The sequence below is a fragment of the Vigna unguiculata genome, chromosome 10 (genome assembly GCF_004118075.2).
Source record: "Vigna unguiculata cultivar IT97K-499-35 chromosome 10, ASM411807v1, whole genome shotgun sequence".
Lineage (NCBI taxonomy): Eukaryota > Viridiplantae > Streptophyta > Magnoliopsida > Fabales > Fabaceae > Vigna > Vigna unguiculata.
In genome coordinates this window covers 31,890,279-31,917,644 of record NC_040288.1, presented here as the reverse complement: position 1 = coordinate 31,917,644, position 27,366 = coordinate 31,890,279, and the positions used below count along the sequence as shown (strand labels likewise).

At 34.8% G+C, this 27,366-nt stretch overlaps 2 protein-coding genes across 2 annotated transcripts; one reads left to right on the top strand and one right to left on the bottom strand.

The window, feature by feature from the left end:
* Nucleotides 1-16,880: 16,880 nt before the first annotated feature.
* Nucleotides 16,881-23,312, top strand: LOC114165546 (ribosomal RNA processing protein 36 homolog). Its single transcript, XM_028050142.1, has 7 exons — nt 16,881-16,947; nt 17,299-17,365; nt 17,762-17,816; nt 17,897-17,971; nt 22,535-22,652; nt 22,763-22,809; nt 22,910-23,312. The coding sequence occupies exons 1-7, from the start codon at nt 16,881-16,883 to the stop codon at nt 23,009-23,011; spliced, it is 531 nt and encodes a 176-aa protein (XP_027905943.1). The 3' UTR covers nt 23,012-23,312.
* Nucleotides 23,313-23,733: 421 nt separating this feature from the next.
* On the bottom strand, nt 23,734-25,719 carry LOC114166694 (geraniol 8-hydroxylase-like). Its single transcript, XM_028051464.1, has 2 exons — nt 24,777-25,719; nt 23,734-24,713 (listed from the first exon to the last, which is right to left on the bottom strand). Exons 1-2 carry the CDS (start codon nt 25,713-25,715, stop codon nt 24,108-24,110), a joined length of 1,545 nt encoding a protein of 514 aa, XP_027907265.1. The 5' UTR covers nt 25,716-25,719; the 3' UTR covers nt 23,734-24,107.
* Nucleotides 25,720-27,366: the final 1,647 nt, after the last annotated feature.

Genomic DNA, 27,366 nt, shown 5'->3' with positions numbered 1-27,366 from the left:
GTAGATGTGCACTCAATCCTAAAGCCAAGCTTGACCCTCCAAGATTGAATCCACAGTCTTCTTGAATGTCTAGTTGAATGATCTCCCAATAAAGCGCAATAACTCTACAAATCTCAATCTTAGAAAAAATCTCTCAGAAAAATCTCTTCTTGATTCAATGATGCGTAATTCTCAAACTGATTTCAAATCTATTTTTAAATCAGAGTTCTACTGCTGAAATTAGCGGATTAGGGAATTTACCTAATCAATTATCGTGGGTGAATTTTCACTACATCAATGCAGTGCTTTATGATAATCCATTAGTTAAATATCCAATCCATTAACAAGTTCTACATTTGACATATCCAATAGATTGATAGCTAGTCTATACAGTTCAACCTTGGCTTACATGTAATCCTAGATATACAACACCTATCAAATGATAAGTTTAGGACTAAGCCTAAAATAGTGATACAAGGTGTTTGTATGACTTTGGACATCATCAAAATCATTTTTATTGGATTGAGCATGCTCCCCCCTTCAATAGTATATATCTATATGTTTTTGTTGTTGAATGAATGACAATATTTTCAGTGATGTGCAAGGTGTTGGGAATCCAAGTGTGAGTCTAAGTTCCACATTGAGTAAAAATGAGACAATTGAGTACCATATAATGATGAAGACCCATAAATCCATCACCTTAAGGTTTTGGGTGAAGAGTGGTGTCAATCCCTTATGTGTAGGTTGAACTCATGTCTTATTGGTGTTAAATCTTTCGGTGATCCTCTCTCCAAAGACCCAACACAAATTACTACAATTGTACAATACACTCTAATTTTACCTACTTGTGATAGAGTTCTTCAATTCACCTTTGAATCTAGATAGTTTTTATGATATCAATGTGACATTATAATACCTCAATAATATTTACATTCACGAAAACATGAAATATAGAAGAGAATTTTATAAAACATTATTCTATCACGTATCATTTATTGTATTACAGAATGCATAAAAATGACTTTATATATACTTCATAAATAACATTAAATAATTATATTAATAAGAAAAGTATAGCTAACTCTTAGATAGAGCGGAAACCATAAATAAGAGAAAAGAAAAAGTAACTTGATATATAAAAGACTTAACAAATCTTGATATATAAAGTTTTAACTTCAACCGCTTGGGAGTTACAATAAATAAAATATCTCTTTAATTACTTAAGTACACACTACACTCAACTTACTCCCTTATGCCATGAATAACATTAAAAAAATAAACACATTAAATTAACTATCTATTACGATTCATGCCAAAGTTTCCCTTATAGACACTCTCTTATCATTCCAATCTCACAATCTCTATTGAGAATGATTGAAATATAATCACTGCTTGAGAGATACTCTTAAAAAAATAATGGGTATAAATAATTATTTTACTTATTTCTCAGCTTTTATATATATATATATATACTTTCACTAAAAAAAATCATATTTCATACGAATTTTGTTTTAAAATTTCTTTTTGTACGAAATACTTGTAAATTTCGTTGTGAAAACAAAAATTTGCAACAAATTGCTACTAATTTTCTTGCAAAATATATTATATAAAATACTTTTTGCAACAAATTTTGTAAAAAATACTTATAAATTTTATAATTTCATAAAAGATAATTACTCACGAAAAAATTACGTGCTAATTAAAATTTATAGAAAAAACAGTAAAAATTTTTTTTTTTTTATAAATTTTCTTCCAACAAATTTATAGAAAAAATCTCATATAATATAAAAAATTTTAGTACTGTTTATATTTTATTGTTATTTTTCATGTTCCTTCTTTTTCCTGCTTATCGCATCTTTTCATGATTGAGCACCAAATCATTGTTTAAACTGTCACAACATTATCAGAGGAGACACAATACTGATATAACTTCTTCCAACAAAATATATGTTAGTTTAGAATTGAAACACATGTTAAAACTCATATATTAGTCTTGATGTTTATTAAAATGATATTTTTAGTAACTTACTCTAAATAATAATAACGTACTCTAATATTGCTGATATAATTTTAAAAATATAAAATGAAATAAAATACTAATAATGAATAAAAATATTCATTTTATTTTTACTTTTATTTATATATTAAACAATTTATTTAGTTATCTCACTTTTGATCTTCTTATCCAAAGCAATCCTCTTATGGAATGATGGTATGACTTGTTCTTACAGAGAGCACTATTTCCATAAACGACAAAATGAGGCCACTCATCATAATGAAATGACTGGAAGATAATAAATATGATCTTTTTTTCCCCATGTAGCACACTTTTTCCAAAATATTCCATGGATAGCATACTGTGCAGAATATTTACATCATAGCACAGTTTTATTCTACGTTTAGAATTCGGTTTTCGGGCAACCGAATTCTAAATTCAATTTTGTAATTTTTTTTTCTTATACCAGTTTGAATTCGGTCTTCAGGGACCCGAATTCTGTACTGATTTTTTTTTTTTTTTAAAATGATGGAAAGATAAAGTTTTTTTAAAATAAATATATTTAATTTTTATTTTTGTTATTAATAAAATAGAAATAATTAAATAAATTATTTAATATATAATGTTTAATGTGGTGTTGTATTATTTATTTTTTAATGTTTATTAAATATTTTAAATTAAAAAATTTGTTTGAAGTACGAATTATTTTTTATTTATATATTTATACTTTGATTTGTTTATAAGAATTTTATTGATAAAATATTTATTTTTACACAAAAATAAATAATATAAAATTTATTGTTAGAATTTATAGTAGGTATTAAGTTTAAGGAAAATGATATATTAACATCCATTTATTGAGAACTTCACTCACAACTTGATGTTTTATTGTCACTTTCTTTTTTTTTTTTTTAATTTTTTGCAATTTTCACGTTGGTTTTCTTTGGAAGCAAGCAAAAAGAGAAAAAACAAAAGGTGGAAATGCAAATTGGAAGGGAAAAAGTAGAAAGTGTGAAAGGATGTGTGAAACCACTGTGTAGTATTTTTGGTTACCCATGGCTACATAAGTGCTAACCTATGGTATACATTTTGAACATGTGTGAAGGATGTACAAAACTTATTTCAATCTTCACTCTCTTCATTATCAGTGGGGAGTATATGTTGGTGAGTCAAGGAATAAAATTTTTGTAATTTAATTAACAACATATGAATTCATTCCCTATGTGCCAACCCGTGACTTAATAAATGGTAACCCAGGTGCAATGTTTTGCACATGAATTTTTTCTTTCTTCAATAACTTCAATAGTGGCACTTTCATGCCTTGAGTTCATATGATAAAGTTAAATCTTCATACTCATATTCCTTCAAGTGAGTCTAGTTTGCCCCTATTTGTTGTTTGGAAAAGGAAAATAAAGGTGTATATATTTCTTCTTCACTACCAGTGTGCAGTATTTTTGGTTACCCATTACTACATAAGTGCTAACCTGTGGTATACATTTTGAACATGTGTGAAAGGATGTACAAAACTTATTTCAATCTTCACTCTCATTATTACCAGTGGGGAGTATATGTTGGTGAGTTAAGGAATAAATTTTTTGTAATTTAATTAACAACATATGAATTCATTCCCTATGTGCCAACCCGTGACTTAATAAATGGTAACCCAAGTGCAATGTTTTGCACATGAACTTCAATAGTGGCACTTTCATGCCTTGAGAAGTGTGACAACTTTGTTCATATTTAGTTTTATTTTATATGTTTTAACATTATACTTTAAGATGGTTGAACTTGTTCACTTTATCTAAAGAAGTTGTTGTTCACTATTTAGCAATGAAGCATTTGGAATGATTAAGTTCTTGCATTACTGATATGCGAATTTGTGTTAAACATGGCAAACTCTTACAAACACATAAAGACGACCTAATACATATGTAATACAATATTAAAGTACATATTTGTCCTTTTAATCACCGTAGTGGTGTCCAGTTCCACACCGAGGTCAACGCCTGTTTCTGGTGGGGTTTCTCCTATGCACTTCAGGTCTAGGTTCTTCAACCAGTGAAGGTTGTCGTTCATGTTCCTCATCAGGTTCATGATCATCATTTGCAGCAGATGATGATGCTTGTGTGTAAGGATTGTGGACGTAGTAAACTGAGTCTTGTTGTGGCTGATGCACCTTCAAAGAAATTTGGACTTTGGGAATATGTATGCAACCACAGTTGTGCAGAAGGTGGAGTTTCATCATAAGTTGCAAACATACTTGGTATGCCTAGTTCTGAGTTTGGTGAAACTGAATTCCTTGTTCCCTCCATACCTTGTGGTGGAGGAGTGTTTAAGTCATGCGTAGTTTGTGGTGGTGGAGGGACATTTGTCGATGTTGATTGACGATGCATTCTAGGATCATTTAACATTTGTGGAACTGACAAATATAAAAATGAGTTTGAACTATACCATGACATGTACTCCATTGTGTGTTGAAGTGGCCCAAGCATCGGTACTCCAGTCAACGTAAGGTTACGCCGGTTATTCCATTCCTGTATCCATTGCGAATGTCTAGTAACCCAGTTCTCATCTTGTCGCCCCCTCATGTCTACTTTATGTAAATGATCAAGGTTGTTGGGTTCTTCAGGGATGTCCTGTGACAGGCGAAATTGTAACTTGACCCTGTCGGACTGGTGCCATTCGACAATTGCAAAACAAATTAAACTTGTGCATGATGTCCATATTGCTTGGTCGCGATATGCTCCAACATCAATGATAGAGCCCAATCCCTCATAAGGGACCCAAATAAACTACAACAATAATTGAAAATGTCAATCATTAAGTTACAACCATTTATCGGTACACAAATCTATAATGTTACCTGATTTTGTTGCATGTGATCTATCCTTGCTCGGTATCCGACTAAATCATTGTGGGGGACATTTTTGTAGTTCAATACTCGACCGCCGCTCCATTGGCAAACTAGTGGGAAAGTTGGTGGAACTCTTGAAATGGGTGCAAGAAAAGGCATGCGAAACCATGCCCATGATTGTAACAATGAAGCACATCCACCCATAGTCCTTGCACGTGCATCGGTTGCTCTGCACATCTCCCTGTACAAGACAACCAAACAGGCTGAACCCCAACTATATCTACTGGTTCTTCGAAGATTACTCAAGTAGTTCAAGTACATTAAATGTACTTTATTTCTAGTTTTATCTGGCATTAAAACACCACCTATCATTCCTAATATATAGGCCCTAGCATGTGCATGAATGACCTCAATACTAGAATTTTCATCTATAGACAACAAATTATCCCTTAACCATTTAAGTTTTATCATAGAACCGACAATGGATTCCCCCTTTACTGGTGTTAAACCTAATAAGTTATCACACATCTCGTCCCAATCTAACATAGTTGGACCAATGATAGGATGTCCGTCAACACAAAGACCCAATTGAAGTGACACATCTTCCAAGGTTATGGTGCATTCTCCAGTTGGAAAATGAAATGTGTGTGTTTCAGGCCTCCATCTTTCAACCAAGGCAGTGACTAAACCATGGTCAACCTTTAGATGTCGTAATTTAGCCACACCGCCAAACCCTGCTTCTTGTATTACAGGCACAATACTTGGATGAGGTTCTGGCATTGAGTGACAATAAGACGACACAATGCTCCCTTCCGTGTCCTAAACCAAAAAAACAAAAAGATGTGATTATTTTTAATAATTACGTGTGTAAATTAAAAATGCAATTAACATACCCGAGCATAAATGTATGTGGCCCTGTGTTGTTGTTGTTTCCATAACAACATCTTGATAAACTCTTTGTAGATTTGGTTACGATAACTTGAATTGAAAACAACAACATTCAACATTTATAGACGACTCAAGACTTGCCAAGGGAAAAGTTAGCCGTTGGATTACACAAACAAATCACATTCCTTACACATTTTTTGCACAACATGATGGTGACTAAAACCTGCCGATGTTGGTGACTAAAGCCTACATGATGGTGACTAAAGACTGCATGAGGTTGACTAAAGCCTGCATGATGGTGACTACACAGTGCAGAGACCTTTTCAGAACTATGGCCCAAACATTTATCAGATTTCATGAATAACCATGACTGACTTTCCCACGTAAAAAGAAGAAAGCATGGGAAAAGCGGAAATGATGAGGGAAAGCCAAAGAGTGCAGAGACGCATAGAAAAGAACTGCGATGGATAGCAGAAGTTTTTACTATTATTATATTTTAGAAAGAGAGAAGTCTCTTCCTTTTATACAAAGAGAAAGAGAAGAAAGTCTAGGTTAACGTACTAACGGAAAAAACAGAAAACGATTTACACAGTGGTTACGTGGTTACAGAGATAAAGATAGCCATGCCATTGGGTCTTAAGACCCCCCCGCAAGCTGGCAGTAGATGTTCTGCGTGCCAAGCTTGGAGCTGAGTTGAGAGAAAAGACCAGGAGGTAAAGCTTTTGTAAGGATGTCAGCAAGTTGGTGGTTCGTTTTCACTGGAAGAAGTTTGACCAATCCCTGCTGTATTTTCTCCCTGATGGTGTGACAGTCGATCTCTATATGTTTCGTTCGTTCATGGAAGACGGGGTTATTAGCGATTTTTATGGCAGATGTGTTGTCACAATAGATAGTAGCGGGTTGCGTGGTGGAGAGACGTAAGTCATGCATGAGATGATATAACCATTGCACCTCACAGACCGTGTGAGCCAAAGCTCGATATTCGGCTTCAGCAGAACTTCTGGAGATGGTGGTCTGCTTCTTTGATTTCCAAGCGATGATGGTGTTTCCAAGGTATACTAGATATCCAGTCACGGATCTACGAGAGTCAGTGCATCCAGCCCAATCGGAGTCGCTATAGGCTTTGAGATGAACATCACTTTTCGCATCCATGAATATTCCTTGCCCAACAGTGCCTTTTAGGTAACGAAGAACCCTGTATGCGGCTTGATGATGATCCTTGGTGGGTGCACTTACGTATTGGCTAAGTTGATTTACAGCATAAGTGATATCTGGCCTTGTGTTTGTTAGGTAGATTAGTTTTCCGATAAGCCTTCGATATGCACTTGGATCTGTTACGGGCTCGCCATCTGCATGCAGCTTAGTGGAAAAATTCATGGGAGTACTAACAGGGGAGGAATTTAACATACCAGTTTCACACAGTAGATCCATAGTGTATTTTCTCTGTGATAAGTTGATACCAAGATGGCTTCGAGCAATTTCAAATCCTAGAAAGTAGGTTAGATTGCCCAGATTTTTAAGTTTGAATTTTTGATCAAGCAGTGAGGTGATAAGTTGGATTTCATCTGGGTCATTTCCAGTTACAATAATATCGTCAACATAGACTAGAATAATGACGATTTTACCTTGGATATCTCGAATGAATAAGGAGTGGTCAGCGAATGACTGTGTGAACTTGTGGGTGAGAAGGAAATTGGAAAGTTGAGCATACCACTGCCTACTAGCCTGTCGCAGTCCATATAAGGATTTATGTAGAAGACATACCTGTTTTGAATTCTGATGCATCAGGCCAGGAGGAAGATCCATATATATGGTCTCATCCAACTCTCCATGAAGGAATGCGTTATTGACGTCAAGTTGGGTTAATTTCCAATTCTTGATGGCAGCTAAAGCAATGATAAAGCGCACTGTAGTTAATTTTGCAACAGGTGCAAATGTGTCGTGGAAATCCATGCCCTCCAATTGAGTAAATCCTTTTGCTACTAAACGGGCTTTGTGCCTCTCTACAGACCCATCAACTTTGTGTTTAATTTTAAAGACCCACTTGCATCCTATAGTTTTGCATCCAGAAGGAAGATTAGTGATGGTCCAAGTTTGATTTTGTTCGAGTGCTGATAGCTCAATGTCCATAGCCTTCTTCCAATCGGGATTTTGAGCAGCCTCCTCAAAAGACTTTGGTTCTCTATTACTATCAATGTTGAGAATGACCTGCTGAAAATGAGTGGACAATCTAGACAAAGAAATATATGATTGAATAGGGTATTTTGTGGTCTTGACACAAGCTAAATCAGTTTGATAATCTTTCAAGTATGTGGGCAAACTCCTAATCCTATTAGACTTGCGTGTATCAGCAGTGGAAGAAGTACAGTTTTGATCAGCAGAAACCAGATTATCAGTATTAGTAGTATTACCACTGTTATCATCATCATGCAGCTCATAATCAAAAATAGAATTATAAGATTGATTGATAGGCAAACAAACATCATCTTTGGCAACATTATTATCAATGTTATAGCAGCTAGGGAAGATATCTTCATGAAATAGCACGTTACGAGAAGTCTTAATGTCATGGCTTTTTAGATCATAAGCGATGTAACCTTTGGTGTGAGGAGGAAAACCAAGAAAAATAGCAGGTCTAGCACGTGGTTCAAATTTAGAGCGTTTAGCTGACAGAGTTTGCATATAACAGAGGCATCCAAACACTTTAAGATCATGATAGTTATAAGGATATTTGTATAGTTTTTCATGAGGAGTTTGATTATCAAGATAAGGAGTCGGAGTAACATTGATTAGAAAAGCAGCATGTAAGAGGGCATAAGACCAAAAACATGTGGAAATTTTGGATTGAAAAATTAAGGCCCGGGCAACATTTAGGAGATGCTGATGTTTTCTTTCAGCTATCCCATTTTGCTCGGGAGTTTCCACACATGTGGTTTGATGAATAATGCCCTTAGAATCAAAGAAACTATTCATTTTAAATTCATTACCATTGTCACTTCTAATGATTTGTACCTTAGTCTCAAACTGATTTTCAACAAGATTAATGAAATTGACTAGATGAGTTCTAGTTTCAGATTTGTTTTGCATAAGATACACCCATGAAAATCTACTAAAATCATCTATGACAGTAAGAAAGTATCGATGCCCATGAAGAGAAGGAGTGGGGGAAGGACCCCATATATCAACGTGTATTAGACTAAAGTACCTGTCAGTGCGAGACTCACTGTTGGAAAAAGAAAGCTTCTTTTGTTTTGCCATGTGACAAATATCACAAGGTTCATTTACAGAGTATATGTAATCAAATTTGCTATGTAAAACATGAAGTCTTTTATGAGACGGGTGACCTAATCTTTTATGCCAAATATTGCTATTAATGGAGTTTACAGACCTCGTAGGATTGGAAAGCACGTACAAGCCTTCTTGATACTCAACTGAACCAATCATCCTTTTGTTCAGATCCTGAATAAAACAACCACTGTCAGTAAAAGCAATGTGTACCTGTGAATCTTTGATCAGTTTGGATATTGATATTAAATTGTAATTGAATTCAGGTATGAACAAGACATTATGTAAGATAATACCATTGTTTAGTTTAATATTTCCTTTATGAGTAGCTTTTACGTGAATGCCATTAGGTAGATTAACTTGGATATTATTGATCTTATTAAAAGAGTCAAAATTATCCAGACTTATGGTAACGTGGTCTGTAGCCCCTGAGTCCACAATCCATTTTTCTCTGTTATGTATCATATTAATGCATGAAACGATGTTACCTGAGTCAATATTATTCGTAGATATGCTGCTGATGTGACTTGACTTTGGTGTTGTGGTAGTGGACTCTCCTGCAGGTTTGATTAGTGCCATTAAAGCCTGATATTGTTGCTTTGTGAATTTGATTTCTTGCTCATCTTCATCATTCTTGATATCATCAGCCTTGATGTTGGCACTGAAAGGCTTATGGCCAGGAGGGAACCCATGCTTCTTATAGCACGTATCGATAGTGTGGCCAGTTTTTCCGCAATGTGAACAGACCCGCTTGCCTCCTTTGTTGTTTGGATGTAGCTTCAGATTGAAGGTCTGAGATTCTCAAGAGGTCTCCTTGAAAGAAGCGGTTTTTCAGGTCACTCCATATATCTTCTGCATTTTCCATCCATAGGATGCTCTGTCGTATTTGTGGTGAAACTGAGTGCACTAGCCAAGAAACCACCATATTGTTGCACCTCATCCAGGCATCACGCAGGGGGCTATCACCATCGGGTTCAGTGGCGGCTCCATTCACAAACTGTAACTTGTTCTTTGCACTGAGAGCCGTGAGCACCGATCTACTCCATGAATGGTAATTATTTGAATCTAAAATAGGAGACACAAGAGCAATGGCTGGGTTCTCTCCAGGGTGCAGGTAGAGATAGCTATCATTTGAAATCTTTTCTGATTTTTCTTCTTTGGCCATGATATGAAAAAGAAAAAGAAAGAACTGTAAAGCAATCAGGTGAGAAAGGTATCTGGAATGTAAAGAAAAGCCAAGAAAATATTAGGAGATTTATCAGAGTACTCCAGGCGCGCAGCAGAGCTCTTCATACGAAGAGCTCTGATACCATATCAGATTTCATGAATAACCATGACTGACTTTCCCACGTAAAAAGAAGAAAGCATGGGAAAAGCGGAAATGATGAGGGAAAGCCAAAGAGTGCAGAAACGCATAGAAAAGAACTGCGATGGATAGCAGAAGTTTTTACTATTATTATATTTTAGAAAGAGAGAAGTCTCTTCCTTTTATACAAAGAGAAAGAGAAGAAAGTCTAGGTTAACGTACTAACGGAAAAAACAGAAAACGGTTTACACAGTGGTTACGTGGTTACAGAGATAAAGATAGCCATGCCATTGGGTCTTAAGAACATTACTAAATATTTGTGAATACCAACATATTTTTATTTAATTTTACATAAATTAGGTTCAGAATAGGTGCTCAATACTAATAAAGGGTCATTAATGTGAATCTGATAAGGGATTAATGTGCAAGGACAATACGTGCTTAGTTGTAAAAGAGGGTGTACACCAAATTCAAGTGAATGACTTTGTAAATTTTATTTCTTGTGTTAATGACAATAGTGTGTTATGGAATCGAATCAATGACAGAAATTTAAGATACGACAACAAATATTAAACCGTAGATAATGTCCTTCAAAAACAGGTACTTAGTACTTCAATAAAAGTTCCATTACACACAAATACTTTTTTTACATTGCACACACTTAAGTCTTTATTGGAAATTAAGTACTAATGACAAACATTACTACACATAATTTAAAGACTTCCATAAACACATAACGAACTAAGCCTTAGTCATCGACATTACTGGTTGAAGTTGAGGTTGTTGCATCCAAATTGTCACCTTCAGCAGGATGTAGGGTCATGGAAAGCTTCATTGGGAGATCATGTGGGAGTGGAAGGAAGAAGGCAACCATGTCGCGAACATCATCATCCGTAAGGAGCTTAATTGTTTCATACTGGTCCCAACGTCCTAACACAGGCTTGTGAAACCATACATCTTTGACTCTTCTTCCTTGACTGCAGCAACGATAGCTTGTAATTTCTTCTTTCAACATTTGTAAATTCATAGTAGTTGACACATAAAAAGCACAATTAATGCGACCTTCGTAGTTAACAGCAACAAGAAAACTATTGTGAATGTTATTTTCGTGATGGAGCACCATCCTTGTTTTGGTAATAAGCAGTTATGGTTGTGAACTGAACGACCTAATAATTTATAAGCGGATTGGTTACTTCATGGTCAAAAAAATGTTGACCCCTGCAATAAAGTGGGTTCACGTGACAAAGTAAAGTGGGATAAAGTCTGATTAGAATTCATCGTGCAGTGTGTATATGAACTGTGTCTGTGATGTTGCTTTCACGTGATGACATTGACTAGAGCATGCTACTCATCAGGTGCAGTGCTTTTTATTATAACCTGACATATCACATGCGAAATAATTAAAGTTGCAACACATAATAAAGATCACTACAAAACAAACCACTTTTAAAGTCATTGGTTGATCAGCAAAGTGGATCTAAATCTTGTCCGTTCGATTTGTCTACTTTGAATCTAAACCATTAACATAAACAAACAAAAATTGTCATTGTTGTATCCCACGCTGAGCCAATGAGGCTATAAATAATGCCCTTCATAAATTCATTCATCAATCTAATCAAGTCAGTGCGATATCACTCCTACCCCTCAATGACATCTACAACATTCACTGTGTTGGTGTACTACAATGGCAGCTTCTATGCTAAAGATAACTATTCCGATACATACATTAGCTCCAACACGGCATGGGTGACCATAACAAATACTATGACGTTGTCCCAACTTAAGCAGGCAATCCTCAAGGAATTCAATGGTGCAACGTTGGACGACTATGAAGTCGACTTACGTTACAGGTTACCGATCTTCATATCGGGCGACATTACGCACTATCGATCTTATACGATGTGTGGAGATGACGATGTTGAGTCCATTTTTTACATGGGAACGACAAAAGCATGTCATCTTCCAGTTAAGATAATGACATTTATTACAACAAAGCATAGAAGTGCAATCCCTGACGAAGTTTATTTTGAATTTTCTAATAACTTCAACATGTCCCTCAACTTAGATTGAGGTTTATATTTTCTTATTTAAAGTATGTAATTTTATTTATGAAGTTCTTTTTCATATATGTTTATGCAACTTTTAATTTCAATGAATTTGAACTTACATAATGGGGATGATGAAATGTTAATCTCTTATAAAATGTTCTCAAGTCACATGCTAACATCGGAGGTCGTGCTCGTCACATGGGTTCATAATAATTTGTGTCACTCACATGGAAACATAAGAAGTCGTGTGAATCACATGAGTACATAAAAGCTCGTGCCACTCACATGATAACATTAAATCTCGTGCAAGTCACATGTTCACATAGAAAGTCACATGATAACTTTAATTTCGGTATTAAAGACTACCATCACTTTCTAAAGTCACAATCTTAATCTTGCAATTTCTCTGCACTCTAAAAAATCATCGAAAGTCAGGTTCAACTACAACCTAAGATGGAAGGGTCAATGTTTGTCTGTGTATACGACGATGGAGAAATCGCTAGTGACGCTCAAACTGGTGCCTACTTTGCATTTGCAAAAAAATCATGATCCGCATCCATAGAGGTTTCGGCTTGTCCAAACTTATTCGCATAATAATGGAGAAGGCAAATAGAGATCCAAGGGATGGAGTTCTAGTTATTCACTTTAAATTTCTGACTAAAGTTTGTGGCCAACATGTGACATACACAACAACTCAAATCCAAGATGACGACGACTTGGATGGCGCTTTCGACATGATACATGCCACCCTAACTGTTACATCTATTGAACTCTGCACCACCTACAACTCAGGTACGAGACCTTCTGAAAATATTTCTTTAACACATTTTGATGCGCAACATCCACATCCAAACACTGAACCACAACAACTATTTGACCTTAACACTACCTACCTAGGGGATTGGGGAAATGATATACAATCATATACTGAACTATTAATCGGTCCGTCTACCTCAAATATTTTTCAAACTCCCGCACATCACAACAACCAAAGGTCCTCTCCTCCAATTATGGTAGAACTTGAAAACCTAGGTCTACCTCCAGCATCCTTAGATGCATTTAGTGAAGATGAGGACAATATACTTTTTTATGAACATGATGACCATGACCAAACACTAGATGTCCACCCCATACAACAACAAGACCCTCACCTTCAGACACATGTCCCCTATAACCCACCACAACACTTCCAATTATATGAGGAATACAACCCAAGCCCACACCAAGAATTCCCAAACGCATATGACCACTACACAATGTTGAATGACAACATTGACCACGATGTTGGTACACTAACCCAAGGAATGAGGTTCCGAACAAAGGAACAACTTTTAGATGCTTTAAATAGGTACCACATAACAAACCATTGCACCTACAAAACGACACACTCAAACACCACAAGGTTGAGGGTGCAATGTGTACAACAGTTGTGTCCTTGGAAATGTCAAGCAATATTATGTACAAGGGACCAAGTGTGGGAAATTAGAAAAGTTGAAGGTGTGCACACATGTGCCACACAACTCATAACGCAAGACCACAGACACCTAGGCTCAAGAATAATTTCTCAACACATAAGACAAATGGTGGAGTCAGACCCATCCACACCAATTGCAACAATAATTTCTTCCATCCAGACCTCTATGGGATATAACACAACCTACAGAAAGGCATGGTTGGCGAAACAACAAGCAATTGAAGATGTGTACGGAAACTGGGAACAATCATACAACCGATTGCCGTGCCTACTACAAGCCATGCAAACTTATTTGCCTGAATTTGTATACAAGTTGAAAACCAGTCCAATTACAGATGGGGACGACGTCCTACAAAACCAACAACACTTTCGAAGGGTGTTCTGGACATTCAAACCATGCATTGATGGCTTCTCATTTTGCAAACCAATAGTCCAAGTCGATGGGACCTTCCTTTACGGAAGGTATAGGGGCACCCTTCTAGTAGCTGTTGCACAAGATGGGAGAAATAACATTTTCCCCATCGCATTTGCTATAGTAGAGGGTGAAACCGCTGAAGCTTGGTTTTTTTTCCTTAAAAACCTAAGGACACACGTTACGCCTCAACAAAATTTATGCTTAATGTCAGACCGCCACAATTCCATCAGTGTAGCATTCAACAGACCGAGTAGTGGCTGGACTCAAGGGAACTGTGTGCAAGTGTGTTGTATTCGACACATTGCACAAAATTTTACAAAAAGATTCAAGAATACAACTCTAAAAAAGGACCTTATCAACATGGGTAAGCTATTACATGTAAATATGTCCTTTTCATTTTTTTGGCTGTCAATTATCCACACCCAATATTAACTCATAAATTATTCTTAAAATTATATTTGTAGCGTACGCATTGACGGAGCCACGCTGTAACTACTACTACAACATCATTAGAGAAGACAACTCAGAAGCAGCAGCTTGGGTTGACCAAATTCCAAGGGAACAATGGTGTCTTGCATATGATCAAGGAAGAAGGTGGGGTCACGTAACAACAAATTTGGCTGAAGCAATAAATTATGTCTTGAAGAAGACAAGAAATTTGTCAATTTCATCCATAGTATTGGCCACGTACACTAGGTGCAACACATACTTTACCAAAAGAGGTAGACAAATAACTGCAATGCTCAGTGCTGGTCATGTGTATTCTGAATATGCGACGAACTTCCTACAAGATGCGGACTCCAAGTCCAACACGCACCACGTCCTTGAATTTGATAGAAATACCACAAGATTTAGAGTGGAGGAGATGGTCAATCCCAGAGAGGTTCGTCCGGTAGGAAAATTTGTAGTCAGGTTAGATGAAAGGTGGTGCGATTGTGGAAAGTTTCAAAAACTACATCTACCATGTTCACATGTTATTGCAGCTTGCAAGTATGCACATCACGACTTCAGCATGTACATAAGTCCACATTACAGGCTGGATGTCATCATCAAAGTATATGACAATTTATTTGGTGAGTTAAGACATGAAGAATATTGGCCACCATACCAAGGGCCACAGGTTTGGCCTCATCCTGCCACAAAAAGGACTGAGAAGGGTCATCCTAAATCAAGTAGAATTAGGGTTGAGATGGACATTAGGGAAGGAAGACAATCAAGAAAGTGTTCCTATTGTAGAACTGAAGGACACACAAGAAATCATTGTCCTAATAACCCTGCACTTTCATGATCTGCATCAAACCACTTAGTTTATGTTGTACTTTGATTTGTCTTCAATAGATATAAACTTCATTCAATTCAATGGCACATCTTTTCTTATTATCTTTTATTCTTACTTATTTTACATAAACCAAAAACATATAAAAAATTAATTTCATATACAATAATAAAATCGTTTTAAATTATTTTAATTATTTCCTTCATTTCTAAATTAATTTAGACAAATTTACAATGTTTAAAATATAAAATTTTTAACAATTATCCAAAATTAAAAGAAGCTTATAATTCCTATTTTTGTTAACACATATTAAAAAAAATTCATACTTCACAAATTATGAAACAAAATTTAAAATTAAATTGAATTTTATATTTTGAAATTACACATAAAATCACTTCCTATACAATACAAATTCATTTTTTTAATTTACAAATTCATAAACACAATAAATTATTCTTTATTTTACTATTTTTTCAAATAACACCTCAAATAACTAATAAAACATTACTAATTCGATTTTTTTAATTTTTTTTACTCTTATCTATTTTAAAAAAAAATTAATTATATCAATTTTAAAATCAACAAATTCAAAAACAAATAAAATTATTATCTTTTTCTAATAACTAATAACACATTTATAATTCTATTATTTAAAATAATTTATTTAATTATTTCTATTTTATTAATAACAAAAGTAAAAATTAAATATATTTATTTTAAAAAAATTTTATCTTTTTATCATTTAAAAAAAAAAATCAGTACAGAATTCGGGTCCCTGGGACCGAATTCAAACTGGTATAAGAAAAAAAAATGCAAAATTATGCACAGTATACTTTCCAGGAAATATTTTGGAAAAAGTGTGCTACATGGGAAAAAAAATCTAATAACTACTGCATCATATTTTATTTGATTCTGTATAATTGCACTTCTGAGCTGATAGGTCTGTGAAATTTTATATGATTGGAGTGAATGATTGGTTTTGTGAATTAAATGATTAATTATGATTAACTTCGTGTTTTATGATTTCTGATATTTCAAAGGGTTTGTGAAAATGGAATGTTTAATTACAAAGTGCTGTTTTAGTATAAAAAGAGTGGAAGTATTTAAATAAATAAATTTGAACATTTTAATGCAGGAAAAATAAAACTGTATGTCACGTACACCACTTCTGCTGAATGTTGAGTTTCGAACATTGGTCCTAAAATACTTGACTCAGGTACTCCTCCCACAATCAATTTATGCATTTTCAACTTCAACAATTTTATTTTTTCACGTAAAATTCATAACTTTTTTTTGGGTACTAACCGATTTCATTTACTTGTCAAAAGGGAAAAGCAAGGAGCCATAGTCCCAGAATCCATGGAAACGCAGTATGAAAAATTCGAGACAGAAGACTCTATTCCCGACAGTTCCTCAGAAGATGTGAGTAACTTGAAAAAGTTTCATAAAGTTATAATTTTGTATTTTTTCTTTTTTTGGGGGATTTCTTCAAAACTAGGTTTATAGTGAGTGCAAAGTGTGATTGATTTTAATGATTACAGTAGGAGGAGGAGATAGAGAAGGAGTTAGCAGATGTAACGTTTGAGGAATTGCAGAAAGCACGCTCGAATGGGGCACATGCTTTTTTTCAGAAACCCAAAGATGACAAAAAGTTAAAAAGGGCCAACAAGAATAGGTATTGCATTTTTAACAGTTTAATTGAGTTTTTTTTTTTTTTTTAATTTTGTTTCTGGTGTCCATGAAACCTGATGCAAAGAAACTTGTAATGTTTTACTAGGCCGATGGAGGCCAGTAGCAAGAAGCCAGTTTCTGCTTTTAGAGAGGTCATCCAAGCTCCAAAGAAGGTAGATTTATTTGTTCCTTGTAAAGAGTGTAACTTTCTATTAGTTTTTTCTTTAAATTTATGTTACTGTCTTTCACTGAATTCGTGAGGTTTAACTCCTCAAAGTCTAATGAGGCCCTGTAGAAGCTTGCATAGCATTTTAATATTTTAGACCTACTAGGCTACTACCCTATAGGGCCATTTGCAAGCTTATGTAGAGTAGGAAGACCAATTGCAATCTATATCTTGTTTGTTTTTCACATGCACACACATTTTCACATATTATGCCTCTATTACTATGTTGAAGGATCTTTATGTTGGTCTGTATCTTGGTGCATAACCAAGTAGTTTCATTTTAAACAAAGCTTTCAACTAAATCTTGGAACTTCTCTTGTAATATATGTACTTGGACTTGCAGGTTTAAGAAGAGGTATAATTTCTTATATGAAAACGATCTCCCTGCTGAAAGACAGGTAGTCTTCCAGATTATACGTGTAGAATTTTTTGTAGGGCTTACTCTATGAACTCTGATTACATCATCTTGCTGTACCAGGGTCTGAAGAAGCAATTGAAAAAGTATAAAGATCCGAAGCGCATAAGTGAAATAGAAGAACGTATATCATGGATTGTACGTACTTCACTTTTGTTAAGTCAGATCTGTCTAATCACCTTAACCACAAAGGGATCTGAATTGATTAACAAGCTTTTATATGGTTTAAGATGAATCTTGAATAAATCTTTAGGTTTTAAAGCTCAATTAATCAATTTCGCAGTTCTGGGTTAATGGACTGTTTAAATCAATCAAGAAAGATTATGAGAGAGAAGAAAGAAGCAAGACACACAATTTATACTGGTTTGATTCAAAAAGAATCTACATCCAGTCTTCTCCTAAGTAACACACTTAGGAGGATTTCACTAAACAGAAAGGTTTCAAGAATTATAAGCACATCTATGTAATTCTAACCCCCAAAACCCAAAAACTTGATTCAACAATCAAGAACTCCCCCTAGGAGCAATGCATCCACACAATTGCACCTAGGTCCACACTTCAAACACTGAAGCTACTGTAATCAGAAATACAGAAAACAAAACAAGAAACGAAAACACCTAAGTTGTGCAGATTTGACTTGATGCTCCTTGAATCAAGCAAGATCCATCATGGTAGAATCAACCATCAATTCTTCTTGGATCTGTACTTGAGTTATCTTGCAGAATCTTCTGAAACTTTGTGTTTCTCAGATGGCTCTATCTCAGATGAAAACTGCGTGATCTTTCTGATTTTTTCCAGACCCAAAACAGATTCCAAAACAGCTTTTACACAAAGGTTTTTGCTGTCACTAATTCGATTAGCAATTTACCTAATCGATTATCGTGAGTATATTTTCACTTACTTTGTACCATACTCACAGTTAATCCATTAGTTAAAAAACTAATCATATGTAGAATTACACAGCAGGCCTGAAATACATTTGATAAAGAGAAGCTAATTGCCTAATGCATATCCTAACTGGACCAAGCTATATTTTATCCTAGATCAGTAGACATCATCAAAATTGTTCTTCATTTATGGATGAAAGGCTCCCCCTTCCAACAATCTCCCCCTTTTTGATGATGTCCAAAACATGGACTGTGATAAGCCTACCTGCAGCATATTAAGCAAACAACAACAGCAGTACCAACATAGGCATAAACTAGACAACAGAAAACAGCATAGGCATTTAACATATATCATTTTAATTCCATACTCCCCCTACCAATATAAACTATCAATATACCAAATTCTCCCCCTTTTTGGACATTAGCAAAAAAAATTAGACAGATTTTGGATGCAATACAGGACAGCAGGATAATTGTATCTAAACAGCGCAAAAATGTAAGAGATGCAGCAGGAGATAATGCATAACAACCAGGATAACAACCATAATGCATAACAATTTCGCATAATGGATTAGCGGGCTCCTTTTGAGAAATTAAGTAGCAACTATGTGATGCAAAACTTAACACAGACTAAGCTTCAGACAGAACACGATAATGGATTAAGGCCAAGGTTAGGCAAGCAGCTACACAGTTTGAACACAGTAGGCATACAATGTATGACAATACTAACAACGCAGCAGGTGAAATCAGTAGCGCAGGTTAACATCAGAGTGCAGACAGCCATAAATCAAATCAGCAATTAAGTATTGCAATATCAGTTTAAATCAGTTGCAATATCACAATAGAAGAGGAACTTTTCACCTTGGCAATGCCTAAAATTTGACCTTTGTTATTAACACCTCTTGTAACATGACCAATAATTGGCTTTGTAAGATATCCTGCAGAACTTCTTCACATCTCCTTTCATGTGTCTTGAGCATCCATTATATAAAAGCTACATTGTTTTCCTTGCATCAAGACACACCTGAAACAAAGATTAAAGAGAAGATGCAGGTACCCAATTGAACTTGGGTCCTTTCATGTTAGTGGTTTGAGGTGTTCCTTTAGGTACCCATTTGTACTCTCCTTTAGGAACCCCACAATTTTTAAAGTAGCAAGAATTAGAAAAATGGTCAGGTTCAGAACAGTAAGTACAGATAATAGAGGATGGTTTGCTGATGTTGAGGAAATTTCTACACGATAATCGATTAGAGTTGCCACTGTAACCAATTCCCTCTTTATTCAGCACACTCCTTTGAGATCCTAGTACAGCATCTAGGTTGGATCTTCCTAGGGTAAATTTTGAGAGAGTTTTCATCAAATACTCTATCTTTTCTAACTGTCCTGGGCAGTGCTCACATATAGACCTGGAGTGTTTTTCAGATTGTTCTAATCTTTCCAAGCAAGTTGTTAGATTCTCATTTTCCTCTTCTAACTGCTTTATTCTACCCTCCAGCCACTTAATCTCTCCTTTACGTTTGCTATTTGACTTTTGTAGTTTTGTAGTTTCCTTATGCAGTTCATTAAAGGCATCAAGCAGTTCATAGTAGTCATTTTCCTCATGGTCAGATGTGAAACTACTTACACTGTTTTTGGATGATTCTGCTTTAATGGATGTTTCAGCTTTAGCCATCAGACACAGATTATTCTCCTCTTCAGTGCTGTCATCTGAATCACTGGATGTGCTGGAGTCATTTTCCTCCGATGCAATATAGGCTCTCTTTTTCTTCATGTGCTTCTCTGCCTCATTTTTCTCATCCAGTTTCTGCTTCATCTTCAGCACTGGACAATCAGCTTTGACGTGTCCTGTCTTACCACACTCATAGCAGGTTTGAGTTCCAGATCTGATCTGCCTCTTGTTTCCTGCATAACTGTTGTTAGTCTTGTTCTTATACTTCAGAAATTTTGAGAACTTTTTCACCATTAAGCTCAAAGCTTCACTGTCAGAGTTTCCATCATTGGAGTCGTTTGCAGAATCTGCCTTTTTACTGCACTCTTCAAGGCTATAGTGTGCCTCTTTTCTCCATCCTCTTCTTCCTTGAGTCTTCCAAGCTCTAATTCATGTTCCCTCAATTTTCCAAAGAGAGTGGCTATGCTCATGCTACTGAGATCTCTAGATTCAGAAATTGCTGTAACTTTGGGCTGCCATGTCCTATTTAAGCTCTTCAAAATTTTGATATTGAGTTCCTCTTTGTCAAAGGTCTTGCCAAGAGCTAGGAGGTGATTTACTATATGTGTAAATCTTTTCTGCAAATCACAAATGCTTTCTCCAGCCTTCATTCTGAACATCTCATACTCTTGAATGAGAGTATTCTTCCTTGCCCTTTTGACTTCATTCGTGCCCTCATGGGTTACTTCCAAGACATCCCACATTTCTTTGGCTGATTCACACACAGATACCCTGTAAAATTCATCCAAAGTTAGTGCAGAAGATATAATATTTTTGGCTCTAACATCATAATGTGCCCTCTTATTCTCATCAGGGGTCCATTGTGAGAATTCTTTAGGAAAAGTCTCTCCATCCACTATTTTAATTGGTTTAAAAGGTCCATTTACCACTGCATCCCATACCCCTTTGTCTACTGATTCAAGAAAGATCTTCATTCGAATTTTCCAAGAGGGATAGTTTTCCCCAGCAAACAGAGGGGGCCTGTTAATGGATGCCCCTTCAGCAAAGGTTTGAGATGTATTAGACATAACAGGATCTTTCTAATCGATTAGCGTGCGATTAACCAGCTCTGGTGCCAATTTTTAAGTCAGATCTGTCTAATCACCTTAACCACAAAGGGATCTGAATTGATTAACAAGCTTTTATATGGTTTAAGATGAATCTTGAATAAATCTTTAGGTTTTAAAGCTCAATTAATCAATTTCGCAGTTCTGGGTTAATGGACTGTTTAAATCAATCAAGAAAGATTATGAGAGAGAAGAAAGAAGCAAGACACACAATTTATACTGGTTCGATTCAAAAAGAATCTACATCCAGTCTTCTCCTAAGTAACACACTTAGGAGGATTCCACTAAACATAAAGGTTTCAAGAATTACAAGCACACCTATGTAATTCTAACCCCCAAAACCCAAGAACTTGATTCAACAATCAAGAACTCCCCCTAAGAGCAATGCATCCACACAATTGCACCTAGGTCCACACTTCAAACACTGAAGTTACTGTAATCAGAAATACAGAAAACAAAACAAGAAACGAAAACACCTAAGCTGTGCAGATTTGACTTGATGCTCCTTGAATCAAGCAAGATCCATCATGGTAGAATCAACCATCAATTCTTCTTGGATCTGTACTTGAGTTATCTTGCAGAATCTTCTGAAACTTTATGTTTCTCAAATGGCTCTATCTCAGATGAAAACTGCGTGATCTTTCTGATTTTTTCCAGACCCAAAACAGATTCCAAAACAGCTTTTACACAAAGGTTTTTGCTGTCACTAATTCGATTAGCAATTTACCTAATCGATTATCGTGAGTATATTTTCACTTACTTTGTACCATACTCACAGTTAATCCATTAGTTAAAAAACTAATCATATGCAGAATTACACAGCAGGCCTGAAATACATTTGATAAAGAGAAGCTAATTGCCTAATGCATATCCTAACTGGACCAAGCTATATTTTATCCTAGATCAGTAGACATCATCAAAATTGTTCTTCATTTATGGATGAAAGACTCCCCCTTCCAACAACTTTTACTAGTTTGTTTTCTACCTCCAAAAGTATGATATTTATTGTTTTTCTCATCATATCTGCATGTTTTTTCAGGATAAACAAATGAAGTCTGATTCAACGAAGAATATTGATACAGAAATATTGGCGAATCATAAAAAGAAAGAGAGAGAAGCAACAAAGCAGGGGAAACGTCCCTTTTATCTAAAGAAATGTAATCCTTGCTGCCATGCTCTCTTTTCCATTCACAAACAGATAAATACATGTTAAATGAATTGATGAAGCATTACTATATCTGCTGACATCCTTTTCCATTCCTGGCAGCTGAAATACGGAAACAAAGGCCGATTGAGAAATATAATCAGCTCAAGGTATATCTTAGAACATCTTTTTATGTTTACCCCTGCCCCCACCCCATTATACCACTTGTTTGCTGTCTTTTCGGCTAATCTGTCCATTCATCATTTTTAGTCATCTGGCAAACTTGAAGCATTTGTTGAGAAAAGGAGGAGAAGGAATGCTGCCAAGGACCACAGATACATGCCGTATCGTAGATCTGGTGATGCGGAATAAATTTTGTAGCTTTAACATTATTTCTTAGGCTATAATAATTATATACTGGAATATAGGACCAAAAAGAAAAGTATCTATGTGTTTTGGCTGCCCAGCTTTGGGGATTGAATATTGACGTTTGTTGATGGCCTTTATTAATTATTAGGGAATGAATTGGTGACACTAGGCTACTAGGCAGTCTTTTTGATTCCGTGTTATGTACTTGTGGGAGGGATGCCTTTTGCATTATCATTAGGTCACATGTTTTAGGCACCGTTTGTTTAAGATTTTTCTCAGAAATGAAAATCTGAATTTGAAAAAAGGCTTTCTTATTACTCTCGGATGCTACTTTGTTGAGTACCACATGTTAGAAAAGAGGTTTGTCCTTAACATACCTCAAATCACCATTGATGACTTGATTAACAAACTGCTTTTTGAAGACTGAATTTGAAGATTCCCATAAACCGTTTAATGTTTTTTTCATGAATTGTCATCCGGGTGAAGAAAAGTATGATAGCTTATTTGTTAATTTGCTTATTTGGAGAGATTCATGTATCACTCCTAGGTGTATCCCTCCATAACTGGAAATGCAAATAACCTGAAAAAAAAATGGTAGAAAAGTATGTTTGAAGTTGAAAGCTGGTATGGTGTACTTTTAACCTATGAGGAATTAGAAGCATCAGGCTCCAGCTGCAAGTGCTCGACGATGCAAATATTAGCCTAAACAATTCATTTTGAATGCTGCACATTCTTACTTCACCCCTCCTCAGAATACCTCTTAACCCATTAAGGTTAAGCAAGTTCAAAAACTCGTTTAGTATCTAAACCAAAACACATGCTTGATTAACTTCGTCCCCTACTACGTGGAACAACACATTGGTAATCCACATTTTTACACGGTAATCCACATTCTATAATGAATCCACTTTATATCAATATATTAAAACAATAAAACCAATACAAGTTCAATAATTTACTTCTTATGTTTTTTTCTAGTCTATGCAAATTCAATTATCAAAGGTTTAGGCAGAAAAGAAGTTTCATGAAAAAGAACTATGCAAAAACAGATGCTTATTTATACCAGATTTGTTATGATAAAACACAATCTTCCTTGGTGTTATGCTTGGATTGGAATGACTAGGAGAGGTTGTGCCTTATGCAAAGTAATCCCATATTTCTCAGATATATCCATGTCTTGTGGCTTCTCTCCATCTTTGAGCTTCCAATTATACTTACACAGAAGAGAGGCCAATACAATATGCACAGTTCTAGAAGCCAATGGCAATCCAGGACAGATCCTTCTTCCTGCTCCAAAGGGTATTAGCTCAAAATCTTGGCCCTTAAAATCAAGGTCACTTTCCAAGAATCTTTCAGGTCTAAATTCATCTGGGTTTGTCCAAATACTTGAATCTCTTCCCATGGCCCATACATTAACCAGAATTTGGGAACTTTTAGGTACCATGAAGTCACATAGTTCAACATCAACTTCTGTCTTGTGTGGCACTAACATTGGGGCAGGTGGATGCAAGCGGAAAGTTTCCTTCACCACTGCTTGTAGGTAAGGAAGCTTTGAGATATGTGATTCTTCTAGTTTCTCACCTTTGACAAGGACTTTCTGAAGCTCTTCTCTCACTTTTTCTAGCTTTTCTGGGTTACGTAGCAACTCAGCCATGGCCCATTCTATCGAGCTTGATGTTGTGTCTACTCCAGCCACAAATAAATCCTGACATGTGACCGATTAGTAAAATAATTTACAACTTGACAGAAACATTTTACACACACTCACCAGAAACAATTGCAGAACAAGAGTGCGAGTCACTTGTGAATTGTCTTCAAACATAAGTTCCAACACAGAATCCAACACGTCCTTGCACGGCTTGGCTTCATTTTCTAATACCCTTAAACGCAATCTTTCTTCTATGAGCCCATCAAAAAACGCAAATAACTTTTCAAAGTAACCATTCATTCTTCTCCGTGCACCTTGTGGGTCAAGCAGGCGAAAGATTGGAAAAAAGTCGACAACATTAGGCCTTCCAGCTTCTTCCATGATACCCCAAATGATGTCCTTGAACTCTTGAGACTTGTGAGAAGTGTAATGAGCAAAATCCATTGAGAAGAAAGTGTTTGATATGGAGTTAAGCACAGTTATGAAGGAAGCCTCACCAATATCAAAGGCTTCACCTTTCTCACATCTTTCCTTCACATAATCCATCAATTCTTGCACCTTCCTCTGTCGACAAACTTGTGTGGAACCAAGCTGCTGAGAAGAGAAGACTTTGGTAGCACAAACTCTCCTAAGGGTCCTCCACAGTGCTGAAGGTGGCAACCACACCACTGAAAGTTTGTGATGATCAAAAAGTCGAACAGAATCTGGGATTGTCCTGTTGGCAAAGATTTGATCATTTTTTTGCAGTACTTCTTTGGCAACATGTGGAGAGGAAATGCATATGGTGGTAGTGCTACCAAGCTTCAGACTCATTATAGGACCATAAATTTTAGAAAGTTTTGCAAGTGTTTGGTGAGGAAGGTTTCCAAGGTCCAAGATGTTTCCTATGATGGGAAGAGTGCGAGGCCCTGGAGGGTATTTTGAGGGTTTCTTTGGTTTGAAGGTTGAGATGAGTACATGAATGGTTACACACACTATGGTGATTAGAAGAAGTGGAAGAAGGTACTCCATTCTTTTGCTTCTCTTGTGGACACTGGAAAAGGAGAGACTGAAAAACATTATTAATGAGAACAATAAGGTCTGAATACTATTAATGAGAACGTGACATGGGCCTTCCTTGTCCATAGAACAAATTTTGTATGGACCTCAAAGTGTGGCCAGAACTAGAGATGGTAAATAAACCTGGGTATCACCCGAACCCGTCCCCGTTTTGACGGGGAATCCCCGCTTTGACTGGGTATGGGTATGGGTATGGGTAATACCTGAAATTTTCAACTGGAGATGGGGATGGGGATATATATATACCCGCCCAAATACCCGTCCCCGCTTAAATTACTAAACTATTTATAATTTATTAAATAATCTAAAAAAAATATATAAATAAATAATATATTTACACATAAAATATAATATAATATAATATAATATAATATAATATAATATAGTATATATACATATAAATAAAATATACTTTTATATATATATATATATATATATATATATATATATATATTTACACATATACATGTAATATAATATAATATAATATACATATAATATATATACATAATAATATAATATAATATATATAATATATACATATAAAACAAATTAATCATTTAACTAGTGAGATCTTTTATAAACAAATTTATAACATAACAAATTTATAAAAATTTAAAAGAAATATATATATATATATATATATATATATATATATATATATATAAATATATATATATATATATATATATAAGCATAAAATATCTACGCATATACATATAATATATATACATAATAATATAATATATATTATTATATTTATATTATTATATAATATAATATAATATATACTTAAAATAAATATATATCTATAATATATATATATATATATATATATATATATATAAACATAAGATATCCACACATATAATATATATACATAGTAATAATAATATAATATATAATATAATATAATATATATAAATAATTATATATATATATATAAACATAAGATATCCACACATATAATATATATATACATAGTAATATAATATATAATATAATATAATATATATATATATATATATATATATATATATATATAACATATTTCTCATTCTCTTTGTTTTTTGTTATACACTTTGTTTACTCTCTCAATTGTCTGGTTTGTTTTTCAAGATTTAATTTTGAAGGTAATTTTTCTTCTTCTTATTACATAATTTTTACTCTCTGTACATGGTTATGTTCAAATAGGTGTTCCTCAATTTCATTCTATGAAATAATTTTTAGGTTACACATTTGATTATCTTTATTTATTTATTTATTTTCATGAAAATGTTTGACTCTTATTTTGTAGCTCTTCTTTTTGTTACTTTGGTTATACACTTTTTTACTCTCTTTTAATTGTTTGGCTTGTTCTTTAAGGTTTAAGCAGATCTTCAAGGTACTTTTCCTTTTATCATAATCTTAATTATACATTTTTTTTTCGTTATGTTATGTTCAAATGTATATTCTCAAATTTGGGTCACACATTTAATTATTTTTACTCCTTTATGATAATTTTATTTATTATTTATTTTTGTTTCATGATAATGTTTAATTATTTACTATAGAGGCTTTGATGTGTACAAGAAGTTGGATATGGAACTCAAACCATCTAGGTAAGTTACTCAAATTTATTAATATTTTTTGTTAGTATTTTTTGTGAATT

Bases quoted from the DNA above. Each gene is read 5' to 3' on its own strand.
- LOC114165546 (XM_028050142.1), top strand. From the start codon at position 16,881: ATGGAAACGCAGTATGAAAAATTCGAGACAGAAGACTCTATTCCCGAC. The intron at 16,948-17,298 runs GTAACTTGAAAA...ATGTTTTACTAG, and splicing joins CAGTTCCTCAGAAGATGTGA to GCCGATGGAGGCCAGTAGCA. The intron at 22,810-22,909 runs GTATATCTTAGA...CATCATTTTTAG, and splicing joins AGAAATATAATCAGCTCAAG to TCATCTGGCAAACTTGAAGC.
- LOC114166694 (XM_028051464.1), bottom strand. From the start codon at position 25,715: ATGTTTTTCAGTCTCTCCTTTTCCAGTGTCCACAAGAGAAGCAAAAGA. The intron at 24,714-24,776 runs GTGAGTGTGTGT...GTCACATGTCAG, and splicing joins TTGTTCTGCAATTGTTTCTG to GATTTATTTGTGGCTGGAGT.